This window comes from Antrostomus carolinensis, unplaced genomic scaffold (assembly GCF_000700745.2).
Source record: "Antrostomus carolinensis isolate BGI_N321 unplaced genomic scaffold, ASM70074v2 scaffold35971, whole genome shotgun sequence".
Classification (NCBI taxonomy): Eukaryota; Metazoa; Chordata; class Aves; order Caprimulgiformes; family Caprimulgidae; genus Antrostomus; species Antrostomus carolinensis.
Genome location: NW_010295492.1, coordinates 19446 through 40312, shown reverse-complemented (window position 1 = coordinate 40312; position 20867 = coordinate 19446). Strand labels below are relative to the sequence as shown.

The following is a 20867-nucleotide window of genomic DNA, read 5'->3' as shown; positions in this document are numbered from 1 at the left end:
GGGGAGGGGGGCGGACACACGGCCCGGGGGGACAATAGGCTTCGGTACGAAGGGCTGCGGGGAGCCGGGAGCCGTGGGGCGTCGTTCCGGCAACCCCAGGGGCAGTTGCGGGATTTGGGTGAAATGGGCTTTGTTTAAATGTACTGAAAGCGTCAAAACTTGTAGTGCTGTTTTTTTAAATGCTCTGAAGGATAATGCCTGCTTTCTGAGGGCGGAGCGAGGAGGCCAAACGCTTTTAGTACTTGATGCCACACAATGAAGTGTTGGGTTTTAATTCTTCTTCAGATGTGTCTGCACGGACAACAATAAAAAGTTGAGAGAAATGCCAGCTGCCCCGAGTGGGTCGTGCTCACAACTCACAGCTTGGGCTTTAATCTCCTTGGCAGTCATTCTGCAAAGATTTCTTTTTTGGTTTGTTTTTTTTTTTTTTTTTTTTTGCATTGTTCTCTTTCGTCTATTTCATAACCTCAAACTCTTAATTCCTTGAGAGAAAATTAATATATTCGGGACGCTTTATGTTTTTTTCTGGCTTACTGTTTGAAGCAAGATGGCTCGACACCAAAACGTGGAGCGTGTTTCCTATGTGGTGCGACGAAGAGGTTATATCAGCTGATTTTGGGATGCTTTTCTGAGTAATGTAATCGTGTGTGAGCTATATAGGTCATGGCAAACAAGAATCCGTAAAACTTCTTATATCACCTAACTGTTTGTCACTTAACATGCTACATGTTAACGAAATACTTTTGATCTATTTTAGTTTCTCTTTTGCTGAAGCCATTGTTGTGTCTCAACTGAGAGATCGGGCATGTTTAGTTACCATGAGTTGATGGTGTAGCTCCTCAAGCATGTGGGATAAGAATGCATTTGAAATATAATTGCTACTCCAAATTACCATTTTTACATATAAAACATAATGTTTTGTTACATTTAGTCACTTCTAGGTTTAAAACCAAATGTTAACAACAGTCACAGTTTTGTTGAGAATCTGAGAGAATTACTGTCTACCTTGCACTCGTCTACAACTCAGTTTGTGTCAGTGTGAATATAAATGTGTTAGGTAGGTGGGAGAAGGAAACTCAAATAAAAAGGGAAATGATAATTTAATGGTGGTGTAGTTTGGGTTATATATGTAGAAATGACACTAAATCACCTGACAGTTTTCTGAAGTGTTGAGAGAGCTGAAAATTTGGAATTTGTCCCAGAAGAATGGTTAGTAGGCAAATACACGTGGGAAACTGCTTGATAATGCAGGTTCTGCAGTTTATTATGTGGATATTGCACGTAGGAAAGTCCATGTTATTTGAATAGCACTTTTTCTGCGTTAATAGGGAATGGAACTTTTTTGCTGTAGTCTCACTCTATAGTACTTAATGTTTTTCTTCTATGTTAGGGATATTGGCACAGTGCTGAGGCCATTATAATCTTATCTGGTATCAGGATTGAGTTAACAGTGCAAGAAGCAGTTGGCTGAAAAAGTTGGACTCACCTGTCTTTGAGAAGACACTTCTCATTATGACAGTATATATTAAATCCTATGTAGGATTATTGGGAACATTGAAAGCTTAATGGTAGATGTTTTCCTCAAGATTTGCTCTCTCCAGTGTTTCTTTGCAGTCTTCTCATTGGGCCAGATGTTGCAGACGTTTGGGGCAAGCAAGTGAACGGGACATCAGCTTGGTGAATACTGTCAGTTAGATCTGATTTTCAACAGCACTTTCTAGTTCACTTTTAGATATTTTCCCCCTCTTGATTTAATGATATGTGAGTGTACATTGAGTAATTAGCATATGTAGAATTTTCTAAAAGTGTTCTCCTTGATAGCATCTTTTTTTTTGTACATTGTTTTTTAAAACCCCAAAATGATTAGACCAAGTTTTTATACACAGAGGCAAGTAATCCAGTAGATGGTTTGAATTCCTGCTTGTGTGTCTTCATGCTTCTTTCTGAATATGGAATTATATTAAAAAAAAACCCAAAAAACAACACTGTCCATTGCAGTAAAAAGAAGCCTAAATTCTCTTGATTGTTAAATTCTGTGTTGGGAATCTCCTGTGAAACAAGCATTAATACATTGTATTTTCTTTAAAAAAAAGTTTCTAATAGAAACTCTACAAAGGAAACAACATAAAACTGTAGAGTAAACATGCTCTATAAATACTTCTCGTAGTTTGTATTATATATATGGGTATATGAGAAAGTTATTAACTTAGTTGAAAATGCTTACCCGGTTTAACTTGGATTTTCCCCACCCATAGCATAGCTGTTGTCTTGGCTCTTCCACACAGTGCAGCCATTCCAGTGTTGTCAACAAAGCCCATGCTCAGGCTCTTGTCTCAGAAATGGGACAAGAAGTCTTTCGTTTAAAAGCTTGTTTTCTCTTCCTGAAACAAAAAATACCAGTTATGCAGTGCTTCTGGTGATGAAGTGTGGGGCACTTCGTAGTCTTATAGTAGAAGAGAGTTTTAAATCACATCAGAACATGCAAACGTATTCAGTTCTGGCTGCTTGGGTGTAATTTCAAACAAGTTGTATAAAATTTATTTTATAGTAACAGCTTGCATACTGAAACTTTATAGCAAGATTTAGTTGGAATTCCACTCGGAATACCTGCTGTGGCTTTTAGAATAGTAGGCAAGGCCTTTTCAAGCTGGTATGTGAAATGTTTAGCTTACAAATAAAGACCAGATGTCATCTCTAGCAGTATCTTTAAAGATTATATGTCATTACTGGTTAACAGATTTTTTTTTTTCTAAACACAGCTATTTAAGAACAGCTGTAGACAGACATGTAGAAGAAACATGTCTGAAGAGGTTATGATGACCATCATAGGGTTAGAGAAAGAAAAGTAAAACTCTGAAATGTAGCAAAAGTGTCTCTGTAATAATCCACATGTTACTTTTTTGCTATCTGTTCTATGTATGCATCTATTTCCACTAAACTTCAGAGTGGTGATAGGATCCTCTGTCCTCTACTGGCTGTGCTAAATATCAATCTGCACCCTTTCAACATATGTTTGTGTACATTGGACTAAGTTATCTGGTGTATACTTTGTAATTTTCATAGAATCATAGAATGGTTTGGGTTGGAAGGGACCTTAAAGATCATCCAGTTCCAACCCCCCTGCCATCAGCAGGGACACCTTCCACTAGACCAGGTTGCTCAAAGCCTCATCCAGCCTGGCCTTAAACACTTCCAGGGAGGGGGCATCCACAACTTCCTTGGGCAACCTGTTCCAGTGTCTGACCACCCTCACAGTGAAGAACTTCTTCCTAATATCTAATCTAAACCTGCCCTCTTTCAGTTTAAACCCATTTCCTCTTGTTTTGTCATTAACTGCCCTTGTTAGCTATTTTCCATTTAAATTTTTCATACAGTTCTTGCTTCATCAGTGCTACTGAGGTATTGGCAAAACTGTCAGTTCCAGGTAATAGGTCTGGTTGTCTTTGTTTCGATTATAAAGCTCTCTGCCTGTAAATCCTAATGGAAATAAGGATTGTGTCAGACCTATGTTCACAACTTTGCTCTTAGAGTTTGAGTGATGTGTGGAACTAGTTGTATACATTTTTTTTCTTTGTGTCTGAAGTTTCATATAGAACTTGTTCACAGATCTCTTCAAAGAGGAAGTGAATTTTTAAAAGCTGGGTTGATGTGTTTAGTTCCGTAAGTCTTTACATATGTGTAACTGAGCTAAAAATAAGAAGCCTGTTTTGACTCATTTTTCAAGTATCTTGCTGTTTATCTCCATTACGCTATATATCGCTTGAACTTTAGTTCTGGGGATCCTACAATGATGGGTTAGTCATGTCGCTATGGAACTGATGTTAGTAGGGTATTTTAACAATAAGTAAATGCCTACTGTAACAAGACAAAGCAGGTTTAGATCTTATGTGTTACTCACAAAACTCAGGTTCTTCAAGATTATTAAAAAAAATCCTCCTAACATATAGATATCTATATATTAAATATCTCCCTAAAGATTGGCTGTTCAGTAGTCAATAAGGCTAGATTAAAAATACAGAATTTTGTAGAGGGACTAGAGGACTGTGGTTTCTTTTGTCTGCATCTTCAGATCTACATGTTCTGTTCTCATCGAATATTTTTCCATATATGTCAGTTTTTATTGTTTTGATTTAACATCTTGTTTAGCATAAAAAAATGAGACATATCTTGTACTTGATTTTTTTTTTTTTTTTAAGATTGTAGGGGATATTTTGGACTTTATATATATAGTTTTCTTGCCTTAAAAAAAATCCATTTACATGCTAGAAGATTGATAATGCCTCAGTTATGGTAGATTAAGAATATATGTGGAGATCATTAAGTGTATGTGTTCAGGGGAAGGTGTTTACTCCTGCAGAGGATTTTGTTGATATTTTATTGAGAGAGATTTTTGCTGTTGTCATTTATACTTGTTTCAAGCCAAGACTTAAATGCTTCAAAAATGAGTTTGCGAACTTCATTTTAATCTGAGCATGAAAACTTTATTTTATGAAAACCCCAAAATGAACTATCATGTGGTTAGAGAAGTTTAATGTCATTTAACTGTGTTAGAATCTTGAATAGCTTAACAAATTTTTTAAAAAACCTCAGGCTAGCGTGTAAGAATGAGATGTAGTTCAGATAGAGAAGTTTTCTGTACTGTATTATAGAATCTACAAATGTATAAAATCAGACATAGCAGTATGACAGAATTAGTGGTTCTACACATCATGCTGAGTAAGAACTGTAAAAGAAACTGCTGCCTTATGATTTGAAAATCATGTTTTGATTGTTTTTAGCAGGGAAATACGTGGGCAAGCATTTATCGTATATCTGTCTCTACCATTTTAATATACTGTCTTGTAAAGAAATATGTGGTACTTCATTTGTTTATCTTAGAGACCTAGTTTGGTAATGCTATTTAAAGTTTAAATCAATTAATGTTTTGACAATGACTATTATTGTTATATAGCTTTGATTTTTTAATCATTATTATTATTTTAATCCTAAGATCAGCATATTTAAACATAGGTGGAAAAGCCTTTTATGTTATCAAGACTTTTTCTTTTAGGTTCCTACATAGAGTGAGCATTCTTTGTGTTCTCCCAGGCATGAATGAAGTGACCTGGCTGGAGAGCAGAGAAATGATGCATGTGAACATGGGTCAGGGAGCCCATGGGGTTGGAGTAGGGGTTGCCCCAGCTGGAACAGTAGTTGGAGCAACATCAGGGCCCAATTCAGGTGAAAACACTCCTCACACCATCCCTGCACCTGCAGTGTCAGGTGTTTCCAGTGTCCAAGTACCCTCAGTCCATGTTCTCAGGATGTCCCTGCTGTTGGATGTTTCTTCCAGAGGCAGGCTGGTGAGCAACTGGCCCCTAGGAAACAGCATTCCTATAGATTGTTTGGTAGGCAGTTTGTTTTTCATTGAAACAGTTCCTATGTTTTGTGTTGAATACACATCTTTAAGAAAGAGAGCGAGTTAAGCTCGTTTTTCAAAGCCTGTAGTAACTCAGACTCTAAAACTTGAAGTTAATTTTATTAAAGCAGTTATAAATGAAACTGCATAAAATAATTTTGAAATATTCAATTTGAACCATTCAGTTAACTTAGATAAACATTCCATATCTCTGTGAGTACTTCTTTTTTACCAGAATGCCATCAAATCATTAGATTTGAATTTATACAAAGAATTTGGTTTAGCTTGATAAGGGGCTAGCTTCTGGTAGGCTCTATGAGAAGTGGTACAGATTTAGCACACAATCTTACTTGCTACACTTGTAAAGTAAAAAAAAAACATTGTTCAGGTAAAACAGAAGCAGTAGAAATAAGCATAGATCAAAACTTAGCTTTCTCCTTTTGTAGGTAGTAACCTAGAAGAAAAAAAAAATCCAGTTTTAAGCTTTTACCTCCAGGTATTTAATTGCTGCAGCTTCCTGATTTTTCTTTAAAAACTTCACTCTGAATTTCAGATAGGAATGGCTTTTTGCCCCAGGATTTTTGTGATGTGCCCCATGTGAGTCCATGAGGAACTCTTTGTACCTTCCCAAGCTCAAGGACTTACAGAATGAGTTAAAAAATGTAGTAAAGGTCGGAACAAATGTGAATAAACAAAATTTGCTGTCCTTAAAAGCAGGACTATCAGTTGTGTCTGGCTTTTTATTCGTCTGTTCTTTCTCATTCTTTAATTTATTTTGCCTTTTTTTTCCCTGGTTATATCCTTATACCTTTTTCTTCCTCTTACATCGATCTACATAGCAAAATAAAAAGATTTTTCCCCTGCCATGCTGCTTCATGCTGTATCACATTCTGTATTACACTTGTACAGAAGCTGTCAAGCAGTTCTGTAAATACAAAGTTCTGCGTTATTCTATTTGTCCACTTGGTCACAGTTCCTGAGTATGAAAATGTTGGGTTTTTCCTTGACAGTGTTCGGTCTGTTATGTGGCAATGGTGCCAATTTTTACTAGAATTTCCCAAGGCTGCTGTGTTGTTGGTAGGACAAGGGGCAATGGGTGTGAGCTGGAACACAGGAGGTTCTGCTTAAACGTGAGAAAAAACTTCTTTACAGTGAGGGTGACAGACACTGGGACAGGCTGCCCAGGGAAGCTGTGGAGTCTCCTTCTCTGGAGACATTCAAGACCCGCCTGGACGCCTTCCTGTGTGATCTCATTTAGGTTCCTGCTCTGGCAGAGGGATTGGACTAGATGATCTTTAGAGGTCCCTTCCAACCCCCAACATTCTGTGATTCTGTTGTGTAGATAAAATTATTCACCAGTAAGTAAATGCTGAGTAACAGTTGCATCTCTCTTCTGCCACCTACTTTCCATCCCAGTGGGAATCAGAGCCATGTCTTAATCAGCGGCTGTGTTTAATAATCAGTCAGGTCCATCAGAATATTTCTGCGTTCCTCCAGCAGGTAAATGTCATGAACCTCGTGTGGATTTTCTGGGACTTGCGTGGGAGTTGCAAGGGGACTAGTCTTACTTTTTAAAGTTCTAAAATGGTTTTACACATTATGAAGATTTAGTGAAGGGGAAGCTCCTCTTACTTCGCTGTGCATTGTTCCCCATGTGAAGATACTGTTTTCCAACTCGCTGTAATCAGTATTGCTTCATGTTCTGCCATTTTTCACTGCTCCTGTTCTTCCTTAGCAATACAAACTAACAAGTCAAGTACAGTTTGGGAGACTTCTCCATTTCAGTTCTTTGGTTTGAGTGGTCTCTGTGTACTAGTGCTTTTGGAGATTTTGTTAAAACAGAAGTTACTGTTTTGATTTTTTTTTTTTATTTAAAGAACAGACAGCTATTGAGTTAGAAGTACTAAAGAAGTGGGTTTTCTAAAATTGAATTTTTATACAAACTGTGGAAGTTTAATTGTGATTGTGTTCTGTGAGTATTGGGTAGACAATCTCTGTGTAGATTAATACATGAAAGATACAAATTTTTATGGGTTTAGAGAAAAGTTAGAAAAAAAATGAATAGAAGCAAATATAGTAGATAAATATTACAGAATGGTTGAGGTTGGAAGGGTCCTCCAGAAGTTATCCAGGCAGGACCACCTAGAGCCAGTTGCCCAGATTGTTATATAGATATATATATAAAAGAACTAGAAATAAAGATACTGAAATCTTTCATTCAACATACTTTATCTAAGCATATCTTAAACTGTGGATTTTGCATAAATTTTAGCATGTCATAGTGCAGTCAATGTAAGACAATGCCAACATAATAAAAAAGCATTTTAGATTAACAAAGCAAGACTGAACCATTTTTTTTGTGAAGACAGTGGAACTCTAGCCCCACTGTTCCAGTAGGAACTTAAAGTGTATGGAAAGTGAAATACAAAAATGGAAAATCGTAAATTCAGCAGAGATTTTACAAACAAAAATAATTACAAAAGTAATAATTTTTTGTATATTGAAAATAAGGATTGCTTAAATTATCTTGGGGAAATCCTGCTGTTCTTCTGGCAAGAAACTCACAGAAGCCTGTGGCCTTAAGAGGTGGATTCAAGTAAATAGAGAATGTGGAAAAACTTTGTATTTTCTTCTGTACTGGAGGATACCTGGTACTTTTGACTGACTCTGAGTGGTACATAGAAGTGAGTTGAAAGATGAGGTTTTTTGAACAATTTGTTTTTAAGAGGAACAGATCAACTTGACTGGAATCACTGATGGATTTTGAAGAATCTTCAAATTAGTTGAAGTGCTAAAGAATTCCAATAACCCATTCTAAGTCAGTCAGAATGAGAAGTTAATAAATACACTTTATTAATTCCAAGAAACTAATTCCTGGGAAGACTGCGGAAATATTATTTTGGTCTTCTGAAAGCCATCTGAAATGTCTTCAAAAGAACCAAACATTTATTAAACATAGGGCAAGACAAGGTCTTAAGATAATTATTTGTCTAGTAGTATATTTAATTTTTACTCTGCTTAAAAGACTGAAGAATTGTTTGTCAGTGCCCCTCATATAAGGGATTATTGAGAAATCAACTGTGGGAATTACCAGTGAAGTTTCAATACTTGGAAGGCAGTTCATGCTGTTAGTAACATGCTTTAACTTTTGGTCACCCCTGAAGTGGTCAGGCAGTTGGACTAGAAGGTCCCTTCCAGCTGAAATATTTTGTGTTAATGCACAGTAGTGTTAGAGGCTGTTGGTAGCACAGGGAAAGATCAAGTGGGTTCCATGGTAGTACTGAGGCATAATGTATGCAGATTTGGAAATTATCAAGACTGCAATCAAACAATTTCAGATGCCACACGCCTTTAAAAGAAGAACAGGAAGTTCAAACACACCTCAGTTGAATGGAATTAAACACTTAGTTGAGGCGGAAAAATCTCTGACAAATGTAGGCTTGACACGTTGGTGTCTAAATTAACTGTCCACTCTGACTCAAAACTGCTATCATTGGCTTGTAGAACATTTCAAAATAAGAGACACAGAAATGTGTGATCTTGGTAACATTCACGTTCTGTCTGTGTCCTTCTAAGGTTGCTTCAGCTGTAGCAACAGAAAATTAAAGTGATGGACAGCAGTTACTCACATGGCACAAACTTTGGAAAGCTGAATTACTTTGCTGGCAGAGAGGGAAGCTTTACAGAATAATTGGCAATGTAAGAGATGGCAGAGGCTAGAGGAGCACTCATTTGCACGAGAGATGATATCCAAAAATCTTTAAACACTCACAGAATTGCCCAGATTGGAAAAGACTTTTAATATAATCTAGTCCAATCATTAACCTCACACTGACAAGTCCCCGACTAACCCATGTCCCTCAGCACTATGTCTAGGTGACTCTTGAGCACCTCCAGGGATGGGGACTCCACCACTGCCCTGCACAACCCCTTCCAATGCCTGAGAACCCTTTCAGGAAATAAATTATTCCTAATAGCCAATCTAAACCCTCCTTTCAGGTGGTTGTACAGAGCAAGAAGGTCTTCCCTCAGCCTCCTTTTCTCCAGGCTAAACAATCCCAGTTCCCTCAGCTGCTCCTCATCACACTTGTGCTCCAACCCCTTCAGCAGCTTCATTGCCCTTCCCTGAACACGCGCCAGCACCTCCATGTCCTTGTAGTGAGGTACTCAACTCAACTGAAAGGTAATGCACGTGCAACTCCTTAATACAGGATGTCAGAGCCGAAAGTGCAGGTTGTGGCAGAAGACCACCATTGTCACCTTTTATATTAAAACAGCAGTGAGCATTTAGTCACTGACTGACAGGAGTAAGTATAATTTTTTTAATCTAGAAATAACTGTCCCTGGGTCTCATTCATCTTCCTTTGAAATATTTAATATTGAAAAGAGGTATAAAGGGTAATTAAGTATAAAAACCATTTCACCTGGGGTTTTGACTTTTTTTTCTTTCCCTCAAGACCAAAAAAGCACTTCAGGCTCTGTGATAGCACAGCATCTGAGGAAGATCTCTGTCCACTGTGGCATCATCCTTTTGTTAACATCCCTATGGGGCTGCAGATAGGTTAGTGATCTCTTTGTCATTAATTCACATCACTCCTGTAATGAAGAATTGGCTAGCAGACAAAGATTTAGTGATCAGCAAGCAGTCCGTAATATTTGGAGTTATGGAGATGAGGTTTTGGGGAAGCTCAGGATATATTTTCTTGGATGTCAGAGTACTTGCAAACGTTCTTCCCATGTGCTGAAGCAAAGAGGTACAGGAGTGTGATATCACCCAAGCTACTTGTCCTGTCTTTTCCCGTGTGCCCTGTCTACTCCCCTCCCTCATGACAAAGGTTCTTAAGCGCTAAATACATCGGGTTCTGAATTTTAACGTGTTAGTTATTTGCTGCTTCTGCTCTCTGCCTCCTGTAGAGGGAAAAGGGTAGGAGCTGATGGTGAAAACATGGGAGTCCTGCAGCTAGGTCTGCCGAGCCTTCTCCTGGAGAAGCAAGAGTTGATAAGCAAGAGAATGCCAGAGAAATGCTCTAATTGTTGCAGCCTTTTCCAAGCAGGATAGAGGTGCTGTAAACAAAAGGATATGAATTGTGTCTTTGCACAAAGCTTTACTTGAGCTGCAGTTGCTGTAACTCATTTGTGTTAGAATTTACAAACTTGGAGAAGTTTTGTGAATAGCTGCTGAAATAAAGAAAAGTCCTTTTTGGGGGGATGGTGGGAACAAAGGAAAGAGCCTTACTGAGTTCAGGAGCTTTTTAGCACTGCGGTGGTATGGAGCAGAAGCTCTGTATATCAGTTTTTGCAAGTACTCAGCATGACTGCCATGGGGATCCATTAGAATTAATATAGCCATGAGAAAATGCATGGGTGTTATTAAACTAATAAAATGTGCAAATGTTGAACATTGCCTCCAGGATAAAATGGACAGTTTCTAGTGAAAATTTTGCCTTGATTTTAAACAGTAAGATTGGTTGGTTTATTGTTCAACTAAGATATACTATGTTTCTGCAAGGGAAATTGGGAAATAATTTTCCCATATGAGACCTCACAGTCATGTAGCCATCCATCCCTTGCTACAATGAGCATCTCATCATTGAAATGGGGAACAACATAATCTGTTTCCTGACCTTACAGTGAGAGTTGCTTTTCCTGAATCATTAGTTCTTCCTTTTATAGGATTCTATTTAAAACTGTCTCTGCAAATCTAAGTGAGCTTGCAGTCCGTATTTTTTTTTCCCCTTGTTTGCAACTTTTACTTAAGTTTAAAAATAAAGTGTAATTGTGAAATATAACTATTTTAAAGTGTTTTCAAAAATAACTTTCATAAACAGATACTTTAAGACTTTTTCAAGTGCTAAGCAACTATGCAGCACATAAATACTTCCCTTTTATTGCTAGTCTATCATAGTAAAAACCCCAGATTTATCTTAGCTGTTCAGTGTCTTCTCCCTGTAAGGTTATTGTCCATCTGAAGCTGTTCTGAAGATCATTTATTTCTGCTTCTGCAGTTAACAGGTTCTATAACAACTTTGTTTTAAGCATTGTCTTTCTGTGTTTAAGTTTGCAGTGGTTTTAATTTTTTATCTTGCCCTTTTCTTCAATTAATTACAGTAGCCTTTAGTTCCACTGAACTAGAAACTCAGATTATGATGTCAAATGTATGATTTAAGCAGCTTCTCAGGCTTGCAAATTAGTAAAACTTTTCAAGCTTCACAAACTGGGAAAAGAAATCTTAGACTGGAAGGATTTTCCATTGTGGTTAGGGGAGAGCCGGGAGAAGGGCTTTTGATTCCTGTTTTGGAAAACGTTGTATTTCCTGTTTAAACAACCTCGTTAAATAAATTCTTGGTGAGATTTTTCCATAGTTCTGTATAATTTGGAGCAAGTATCATAGGTTTTTCAGGTGAATTTTAAGGTTATGGCTTTTTGTGTCTTTAAAAAAATCTCAGTGTCTTGTAACCTGCATACTTGAGACATCACCTTGTTACCTGCTTGTGACAGTAGACGTAGCTGAAAGGAGGTAACTTGCCTGTCTTTCCCGTCTTTGATTTGAAATAGCTAAAAAGGAATATTTTGTGACATATTGCAATGTATTTTCATGTAATTCAACTGAAATAAAAGCACTGAGAACTTTTCTGTGATACTCTCTAAATCACTCCTTTAGCTAGAGAGAAGAAAATTAGTGTTGAATTTGCAGACACTTGATTTGTATTTTTAGAAGTTTCAAGCATGTAGTGCGTAGAATAGTCATCTTAATAGGAATCTTAACTAATCAGGACAAGGAGAGTAACTGCAGTCACCTGACTTGTGCAAGCAAGTTTATTCCATTTAACTTCTGTTCTTCAGAGACTTTTCTTTAATCAGCCCTTCCAATCATATCTGCTGTTTTGAAGTATCTGCAGTTTCTGACCTTTCCACCAACATTTCAAACTGCAGCTGATAGTTTCGGCTCGTGAGATGCTTGACCAGTTCCTACTCGTTGCATATTGTCTCACCCACTATCAGACTGTGAACTGCTACCCCCTCTTTGTGGATCTCTGTATTAGTTTTGTCTTTATTAAGTGTATTCATGAGCATACTTGTGCTTTCTTCACCTTTTTTGTGCTTTGTGATACGCTCATTGAGTTCATCTTTACATTTTCACCTGCCTTGATGCCTCCAAGTACCTGGCACTTGTGCATTGTTGAGTGCCTTAATGTGAACAAGTACTTTATTCTTACTTTACTAATTCAGTTTCTCATTGTATCAATCTTTGTAATTTATTTTATGCTTAGACTGAGAGCTCTTCGAAGCAGAGTCCTTTGTGCTTTAGTGCTTATTCAGTAATTAGCACAGGGAGACTGTGGTTTGATACTGCAGCAGAACAAATAGCATATGGTCAGCTGTGCATTATCTTTGCTGTGTACATATAGATAAATGATCTTGTATACTTGTGCAGCAATAGCTCTGTGCAGAATCGGTTCGGAATTACTGACAGGAGCATAAATCTGAGTGGTAGCTCTGGTGCTGGAGGGAGTGTGGGCTGGAAGCAGCCAGCACGTGCTGGTGCATCTTGGTTGGAGCCTGACAACATGGGAACTAGAGACCCGAGCTGGCTGCTCACCCAGCCACTTGAAGTTTCTGTGTGTTTATTCCCATGTGCTCTAGGTTCCAGGTGGGATTATGAGTGAGGCCTCATTCCAAACATCATTATTATGTGGTTGTGGAGTTTTGTCCCAAAGCTAAAACTTGTTTTAGGCATTCTAGGAGAGTTTTGCACAGACATTCAGGATCAGGTGGTGAGAGCCAGTAAGCTCAGGAAGAAGTGGCTGCATGAAGTCATTCAGGCATTTTGCGTTTGCAGTATATTTCTTCGTATTTTCTTGTTCACTTCTATTATCCAAGCTGTCAAGAAAATAACAGTATTTTAAATTTGGGTTAATGTTATTTATTTTGCTTAGTCTAAGTTCTTATCCGCAGGATTAGAAGGTGGTTTGCTTTCTTTTTTTCATGTGATTAAAATTGTGTCTTATGAAAATGTATGACACGGCTTTATCGCAGAGAGGAGCTACATGAAGTTTTCTGAACTACCTTGGTTTGGTGCAGTTTACATTAAAGTCAGGGTGATGAGGGTCCTTGGGTGCCTTTGTGAAGGTAAGGAGAGAGTTATGTGAAAGCTTTTTCTTTTTAGTGAAGATAATGGAGGTTGGAATTCACAGGGAGCAAAGCAAAGTGCTGGGTAAATATGTGAAGGGAAGCAGGGGGGCAGCACGTAGCCGGGTAGATGATTTGAGAAAATACTTTATTTGGATGAGAATTAATAACCTGTAATATCTGTAATTTAGATACCTAATCAGAAATTTTGCTTGTAAAATCACCTCCTCATGTTTTGTTACATGGTAATTCAAATATTGGGGCTTTTTTGTCCACAGTTACCGCTTCTGCCTGCCCCAGTGTGCTGATAACTGTTTTTACATATTTTAGTGCTCTTAAATTTTTGTCTTCTTAAGTGAAAAGATTGAAAATTTTGTCTTTAAATCCATCGTAACACAGATGTATTAAATGACAATCTTTGAACTAATTTTTGTTACAAAGCTTTTATTACTTCAGTTTGAATTGTAAATAGCCTGCTTTATTTCTAGCAGCTTAATTGTCATCAGTATAAAGTCTTCAATGTTATTTTAGACTTTTTTTTACTTGCTTTGAAGGACTACGCTGGCCAACATTTAATGAGATATTAATGTCCAAGGCTAAGCTGCTGCTCTTACTGAATTAGAAATGAGGCTTATTGAATTAGAAGTAGTCTCTTTAGGTTTTTTTACAGTTGACTGTTTTTTTCAGCTTTTAGGCAACTGTAGAAATCTGTGGTTGGTTTAAATGCACATATTGTCCGAAGACAACATCCTTAGAAAACAGCTGAAAACAATGATAACAGATATTTCTTTAAGTGTCCGTTCTGCTGTAGACAGATAAAGTAGAAAACACACATGCTTCCCTGTAGTAATTCTTTTAAAATAACTTAAAAGAAACGTGCTTTAGTGTTCCCTGGTTGTCCTTCAGGTTATGTGGAGTTCAAAGGCTCAAAGAATCAAGGTAGATTTTGAAGTTTGAAAGTTTTGGGTTTTTCACTGGCATTTTATGCTGGCAATTCAGAGAAGTTGTGTTTTATCACCAGCTTTCTTTAGAACTACGAGTTGTTCATAGTGGAGTGAGAAATCTAAAAATTCTGAATTTATTTTTTTGTACTACCTGCAATCCAGGTCATTGCCTAAAGACTAGGTAGTTCCATTTCTTCATCTCTGGATTTGGCACTCACTTGGAGAAGATTAGACTGTGTTGGTATTCCCTGGTTTCCTCTTACCTGCTGGAGGAGGGGAAAAAAAACCCCAAACCAACAGATATTGCACTGGACTGTGAGGGAGAATTACTGGTGGAACTTCAGGTTTTGCACCTAGTGTTCCTGAAAACTATATCCTTGAAAAATGACTGTTGTGGTAAACACATCTGCCATATTCAGGAGGAAAGAAAATGAAGGTAAATGCTCTGAAGAAGGGGGTTGCTGTATATCCAGAATTGCTGGCGGTAGGAGGAACTTTTCTGATATCAGTAACAATAACACAAAATACAACTGCTGCCTGGAAATTCAGTCAGAGCGACTTCTGTCATTTCCTCAACTCCACTTTTAATAAAGAAGGAGGTGTGGGTGTATATATACATAGATATAAAATATTTTTCTTAGTATAAATTATATTATTTATAAATCAGTTATGTTCCATGGGATTCCTTAAAATCACATTCTTTTTAAGGTGGTATTTAAAAATACGTAATTTTTTTGAAACACAAATTTAAAGCTTGTTTTTTACTTTTGAGGGAGGGGTATGGTGTGTTCTGATTCTCTGGTAGCAAACAGAAAACTGAAAATAATTCAGGTATCTCAAGAAAACGTGTCAACAAAAATGTCTTTATTACAATGTAGAAAGTTAATTTATTAAAATTTTTACTTGATTCTAGGCCTGAACATTCTAGTTGTTCTGATTCTTATGTTAACACATTTAAGAAAAGCTTGTTGGCTCTGTTAGAATGAAAGTTATATGTTTTATTAATCATTACAATACATATTGAGATAAATTGTCTGTCGTTCCTGCAAGTGTGTAGATAAATTCTGAGTTTATACAGAGTTTTCATCTTGAGAAAAGTCAAAATTTTAAGCCTTATTTTTACAGCATATTGCCTAGAGAGCACTCAGGTTTTTTTGTTACATTTTTTTGACTTAATAAATAAAGCTTTTGAGTAAGAGCTAATAATGAAGTAACGAAGGTTGATACCTCAAAACAGCCATGCAGCAAATTAATGTCACACTTCCTTATAGAAGTAGCTGTATAGTGATATTACTCATGAAACCTTTTGGTGTGGAGTGGAACAATAATGGTTAGAAATTTGTCTCATTAATTCCCCTAAACTTCTGTTACATCACCAGTAGCACTTACTGCTCTGTGACAGGAAGGTGATGCTACCTGACTGGCCTAACAAGAAAAGAGTAGACTTTTAAAATTAGGAAAGAAAAAAGGTTTGTCATGTACATATACTAATTAATTGGCACCAATTAAATGATAAGCATGTTTAGACAAGAACTGCAATTCAAATATCATTTCACAGCTTTGTTTTCAAGCTTCTGAATATGTTTAATATCTTCCTTTTTTGTTTGTGGCACATTTAGGCAGGAACATTGGAGTGAGATGCAAAATAATGTATGCAAGTCTGAAGAGTGCAGTGAGGGGAAGGTTAAGAGTCTGGCTAAGCTGGATGGGATTGCACCTAAACTATTTCACACTGAAGATTAAATGTGTACATTTTCTTCTATTAAAGACAATGCTTCAGTTTGATTTACAAGCAGTGAAGGACCAGTCAGTCTCTTTTTTGAAGAACTGCTGTTTAAGCTAGAAAATGTATGGATAAACATTATTTTAATGAATTTTTAAAAATAATTTCTTGTTTATAAAAACTCTAATTGGGCAAGTTTTTATGGGATTTTTTTTCTATTTTGTAAAATTACCTATAAACTTTATGTACTGTCTGTTCTCTAGACTTCTATTTTAAAACCTTCTGCAACATCTGACTTCCTGTTCTGTACATTTCTTAGAAACTCTTTTGAGTGGCTAATTTCTTACACAATTAAAAGACTTTGTTGAGAAACCTGTTAAGTTATTTAGTGTAAACTTTATACCCTACTTATCTTGGAATGTATCACCTTAGCTCTTCAAATGGAGCAAATAGAGTAACTGTTATAAGTAGTTACACAGTCTGGTTTGAGTACAGACACATTATTATTAATTTATGTGAGGCCTGTAGTTCTACTGGTATTTGACTGTAGGGATTAAAATCCTGAGCCTGAGGACACCTGACTGGAGTTTGGAAAAGCTTGTGCTAAACGGTTCTGCCCCTCTTGGAGCTTGAACTCGCTGGGTGGGAAGACAGGCATGAAAGCCTGGGGGGGGGGGGGACGGGAACAAGTGCAATTACCTATTTCTTAGAGCACATTTCATTCTGTAGCTGAGAACAAAACCCAAGTTTCCTGAATCTTGTTAGGCCAGTGAACCATCACATAGCTCTGAAGCAGGTGGCAGGAAGGTGTGCTTCATTTTCCTTGGCTGTTCTTCATGGGAGGTGGTGTCCTGCTGTGCTTGGTCTGTATGGTCTGTTGCAAGTAGTTCTAAAACTTCCAAACTTGATTTGTGAAATGCCATCCAGCATAATTTTATATAATTTTAAATATATATACTGTTGATAAAACCCTAGGAAATTCCTTTCTCCTGTGTGCATCCTTCCAGATTCCTGCTATTCTTATTGAAAAGAAAACAAGTGGAACATACAGTGTTGTGTATACAGGTGTCAGCTCTTAGATCACAGAGAATCACAGAATGTTAGGGATTGGAAGGGACCTGGAAAGATCATCACCTTGCACCTTCTGTAACTCAGCTTTTTCAGCAGACTGAACAGTGCTTTTGCTGAGTATATTTTTTTTCCCCTTGATACATACTGCAGAAACCCTACCTTGAAATCTCCTTGTTTCATTTTTTTTCCATTGTTGGTGTCCTCAGCACTGGTGGGATTGCTTCTCAAACTTATAATACAGAGTTTACAAGGAAATAAAACAAAAGAACGTTAAGATTCAGAGTGATTCCTGAGCCAGGCCAACTAAATTGACAATCTAAATTTGTTTTTACTGGAGCACTTGAATGTATTCAGGGTCACATAGTGCTAAAGTATAGCTTGATCTCAGAATAAGAGTTAGGAATCCTAACATACGGAGATTGAAGAATTATTCACTGAGTTGGTTTTAGAACACTGTATTTTAATGCAATAAAAAGTGTTAAGCACTTATTTGGGGAGATGTCAGGCGTTTGAGATTATAATCATAGAAGTGTATGTTAGATCTTAAAACTGGTTGCTGAAGTGTTTTGTCAGAAAAGCCTGATACCTTGTTTATTTGGACTGCTCCGTGTTGGAGTATTAGTTAAGTCTGTGGTTGCATTACTGTTGCATATGGTGCTCAGAAAATGTTCTCTCTTTTCAGAACACGATATACCTGTAGACTTGGAATTACTCAGGAGCAGCAACTTCAATTAACCAGTTTGGTAGTAAGCAAACCCTTGGTTCTGTAATGCCTTAGAGAGATATGGGATGATGCACCTAACCAAAGGCAGCTTTAATTGAACAAATGCCTTTTTTTCTTAAAATGTTACACAAGATACATAGTATTTTGTTACTAACTTGTATACAGAACATAGTTCAGTTGTGACTGTAGTAGTTGCCTGCTCAGCTGCTGAGCAGTTTTGGGGTTTTTTTATCTGGATGCACTGTTGTCTGGTTTCTAAACCAAAATAAGGAAATTTTAGGTAATTTGGCAAAATATTTTAGAGGAGAAATGGGCAATTTCTGCAAATCTGAACTGCAATATTTGATAATAGAGGTTTAAGGATTTGCAGTTTAGGCTTGTCTAGTTTTTCCTCATTGTCCTTTGTTATAAATCTCTGCTAGATTTGTGTCTAACATTGCAATTTGTATTAAGATATTATTTTTATTGCTGACTACCTATCTGAAATGTTAAGTGACCTTTTTGTATGTGTAGTCAAGTGTCTGGCATGGCTTTAGAAGACAATGTTTAGCTATGTATTATGTTTTAAAATATATCCATTTTAGAGTTCTTAAATTAAACCTGCTAATAATTCTAACTCTCTGCCATAAGCATATATCATACATAAGGTAAATGCTGCAGAAGAGCCACCCCTGTAGAAAACTACAATAAAGATATTTTGCATTAAAGCATTCAGCAAAATAAAGATAAAGGCTTAAGCATTTGCAGTGAGAACAGAAGCTTCCTTTTCTTTCCAGTCACAGTACCATAATTGCCAGGTGGTTTATGTTGAATTTATGTCCTAGTACTGTTACATCAACTTCAGAATGTGTCGTTCTGTTCTTTCTCAGGGTGGTTAAGAGCATTCATCTGAGAGGGGACAGATGAGATTTGGAATTTCTCACTTTGGAAACAGTGTCTTTACCATTTCCTGGTTAGTTGGTTTAACTGGTTTTGATGTCTAAAATGAAGTATTTGTATCTCTCTTATTTTTTTGTTGCTGTTTTATTACTATTTCTCTCCAACTGGGGTTTGGTTTGTTTTGGGGTTTTGGGTTTTTTTGTGGGTTTTTTTTTTTCTGAAGAAGGGGCTGATCTTTGCTTTTGCAAGAAAATAGAAGCTTATTTCTGGCAGGATGGAGGGTTATTGGAGAGAGTACTTCTCCCTAGATCTGGACCTGAGTGCCTGGATTCCAGAAATGGATATTATTTTAAGTGGTGTTTCTTGTGGTAATCCTAGATGACTATGCAGTCAACAGTCTGCCTCCCGAATTCTGTCTGGGGTTATGTCAGGACACAGTTTCATGTTACTGGTTTATCATCCCGCTGCTGCTAGGCAGGTACTCCTGCTCCACCTTGCTCCAGAGCAGTTCCTCCTTCTTGCTTTCCCTGGGTCACATCTAGTGGTTATCCCAGCCAGGTCAGCTGGCTGATGTGCTGAAATTCTCATGCACAGCAAAAAGAAGGAAAAAAAACCTTCTGAACCAAACCTTTTAGTTGATGATTACCAAGTTCAATGCAAGGGGAGTGGCAAAAGCTGTTGGAGGAAGGATGGGAGGACTGTCCCGTTCATCAGTAGCTGGCTAGATACTCTTAGCTGTGTCATGAACTCAATTTATTGGTTGAATGTTGCAACATTCAGGACTGTGGATCTTCTTGTGGATATAACGTAAGGTAACAGTGAAATACAGTAGAAATGACATAACTACTCTTACTAGGAGTTTTGCCAGAATAAAAGAAGGTTTTTGCATAGGCCTCTAGATTTAAAAATTATTTTGTAAACTTCAGGGGGAGAAAGAGTCTACTAAAAAATACAATTTTGTTAAAATCTCATTCCTAATGCTGTGATGAAAAATGGACTGATACATGCTGGTGTGTTGTATCCGGTTTCTGTGGAAGGGGGGAAAAAAATCAGAGTTTTCTACTGGTATGTCAAAGGGGAAAAGTTCGCCCATACGCTTAAGCTGTTCTATCTATTTAACAGCAGTGTGCGAGGAATTGTTACACCTAATGACTGCTTTGGTGTATAGTATCCATTTGTGCATAATCTGGGGGCTCTGTGGGGTGATCTGATGGGTATCTGAAGTGTGGAACCCTTGCCAGCTTCTCTTAGTTGGAAAGGCTTATTAGCATTCAACTCCTGAAAAGTAAGATTAGATCTAGCAACTCATCCCAAAAGCAGGTAGGAGGTAAATGGAGAAAGAAGAGTCTTCAGAGTGTTTGGGGGGAGGGGGCGGGGGGGGGAAGTAATCAGCCAAAACCAGGAAAAAATTGTAAATGTTGAGCATGTTTCATAGGCCTCTTAAAATTTATTAATTATTCCACATGACAGGGAGTGAATAAAAATAGAGAAAAAAAAAATGAGCATTCTCAATTTGAGGTAAAAGTAGTATATATTAAAAAAGTTTCTTTCTGGGTCATATGAATTTGGTGAATTTTGGCATTGAATTGAAGATAAAATTTCCTGGTAATACAGATGATACTAACCAAAGTTTCTCCTTCTTGTCTCTGTATGCAATAGTTCTGTCTTGGTTGTCGCTATTCTGGATGTTTTTGTGGTGGTAGGACTGGCACTGAAGGCAACAGACCTTTGGAAGATACTGGTGTGCTGCCTGTATTTTCTCCAGTCTCTTAACTGGTCTGGGAAACATGTATCCATGATATGGGACAGGGTTTTGTGGGCTGCTCTTTTTGGTGGAAATGGAGACCCTCTTCACTACAGTAAAATGACTGTATTGTTTCCTTTGCTGCTGATAGCAACAGATAGCACTAACTTAAATTTCATGTTTGTAAGAAGGGAGGCAGCGAGCAAAATGAGTGTTCTGTGTCCTAAACTTCAGTTTCAGAAAACTTCAGTTTC

At 37.3% G+C, this 20867-nt stretch overlaps 1 protein-coding gene across 1 annotated transcript in view; it reads left to right on the top strand.

Annotated features, from left to right (window-relative positions):
• Positions 1–5090: 5090 nt before the first annotated feature.
• LOC104532734 (pumilio homolog 2) overlaps positions 5091–20867 on the top strand; it is a gene marked incomplete at its 3' end in the record, with an annotated part of 34475 nt that continues 18698 nt past the window's right edge. The window contains exon 1 of the mRNA XM_010178005.2: positions 5091–5279. Coding sequence (XP_010176307.2) covers positions 5091–5279 — 189 coding nt within the window. The remainder of the gene's footprint in view (positions 5280–20867) is intronic.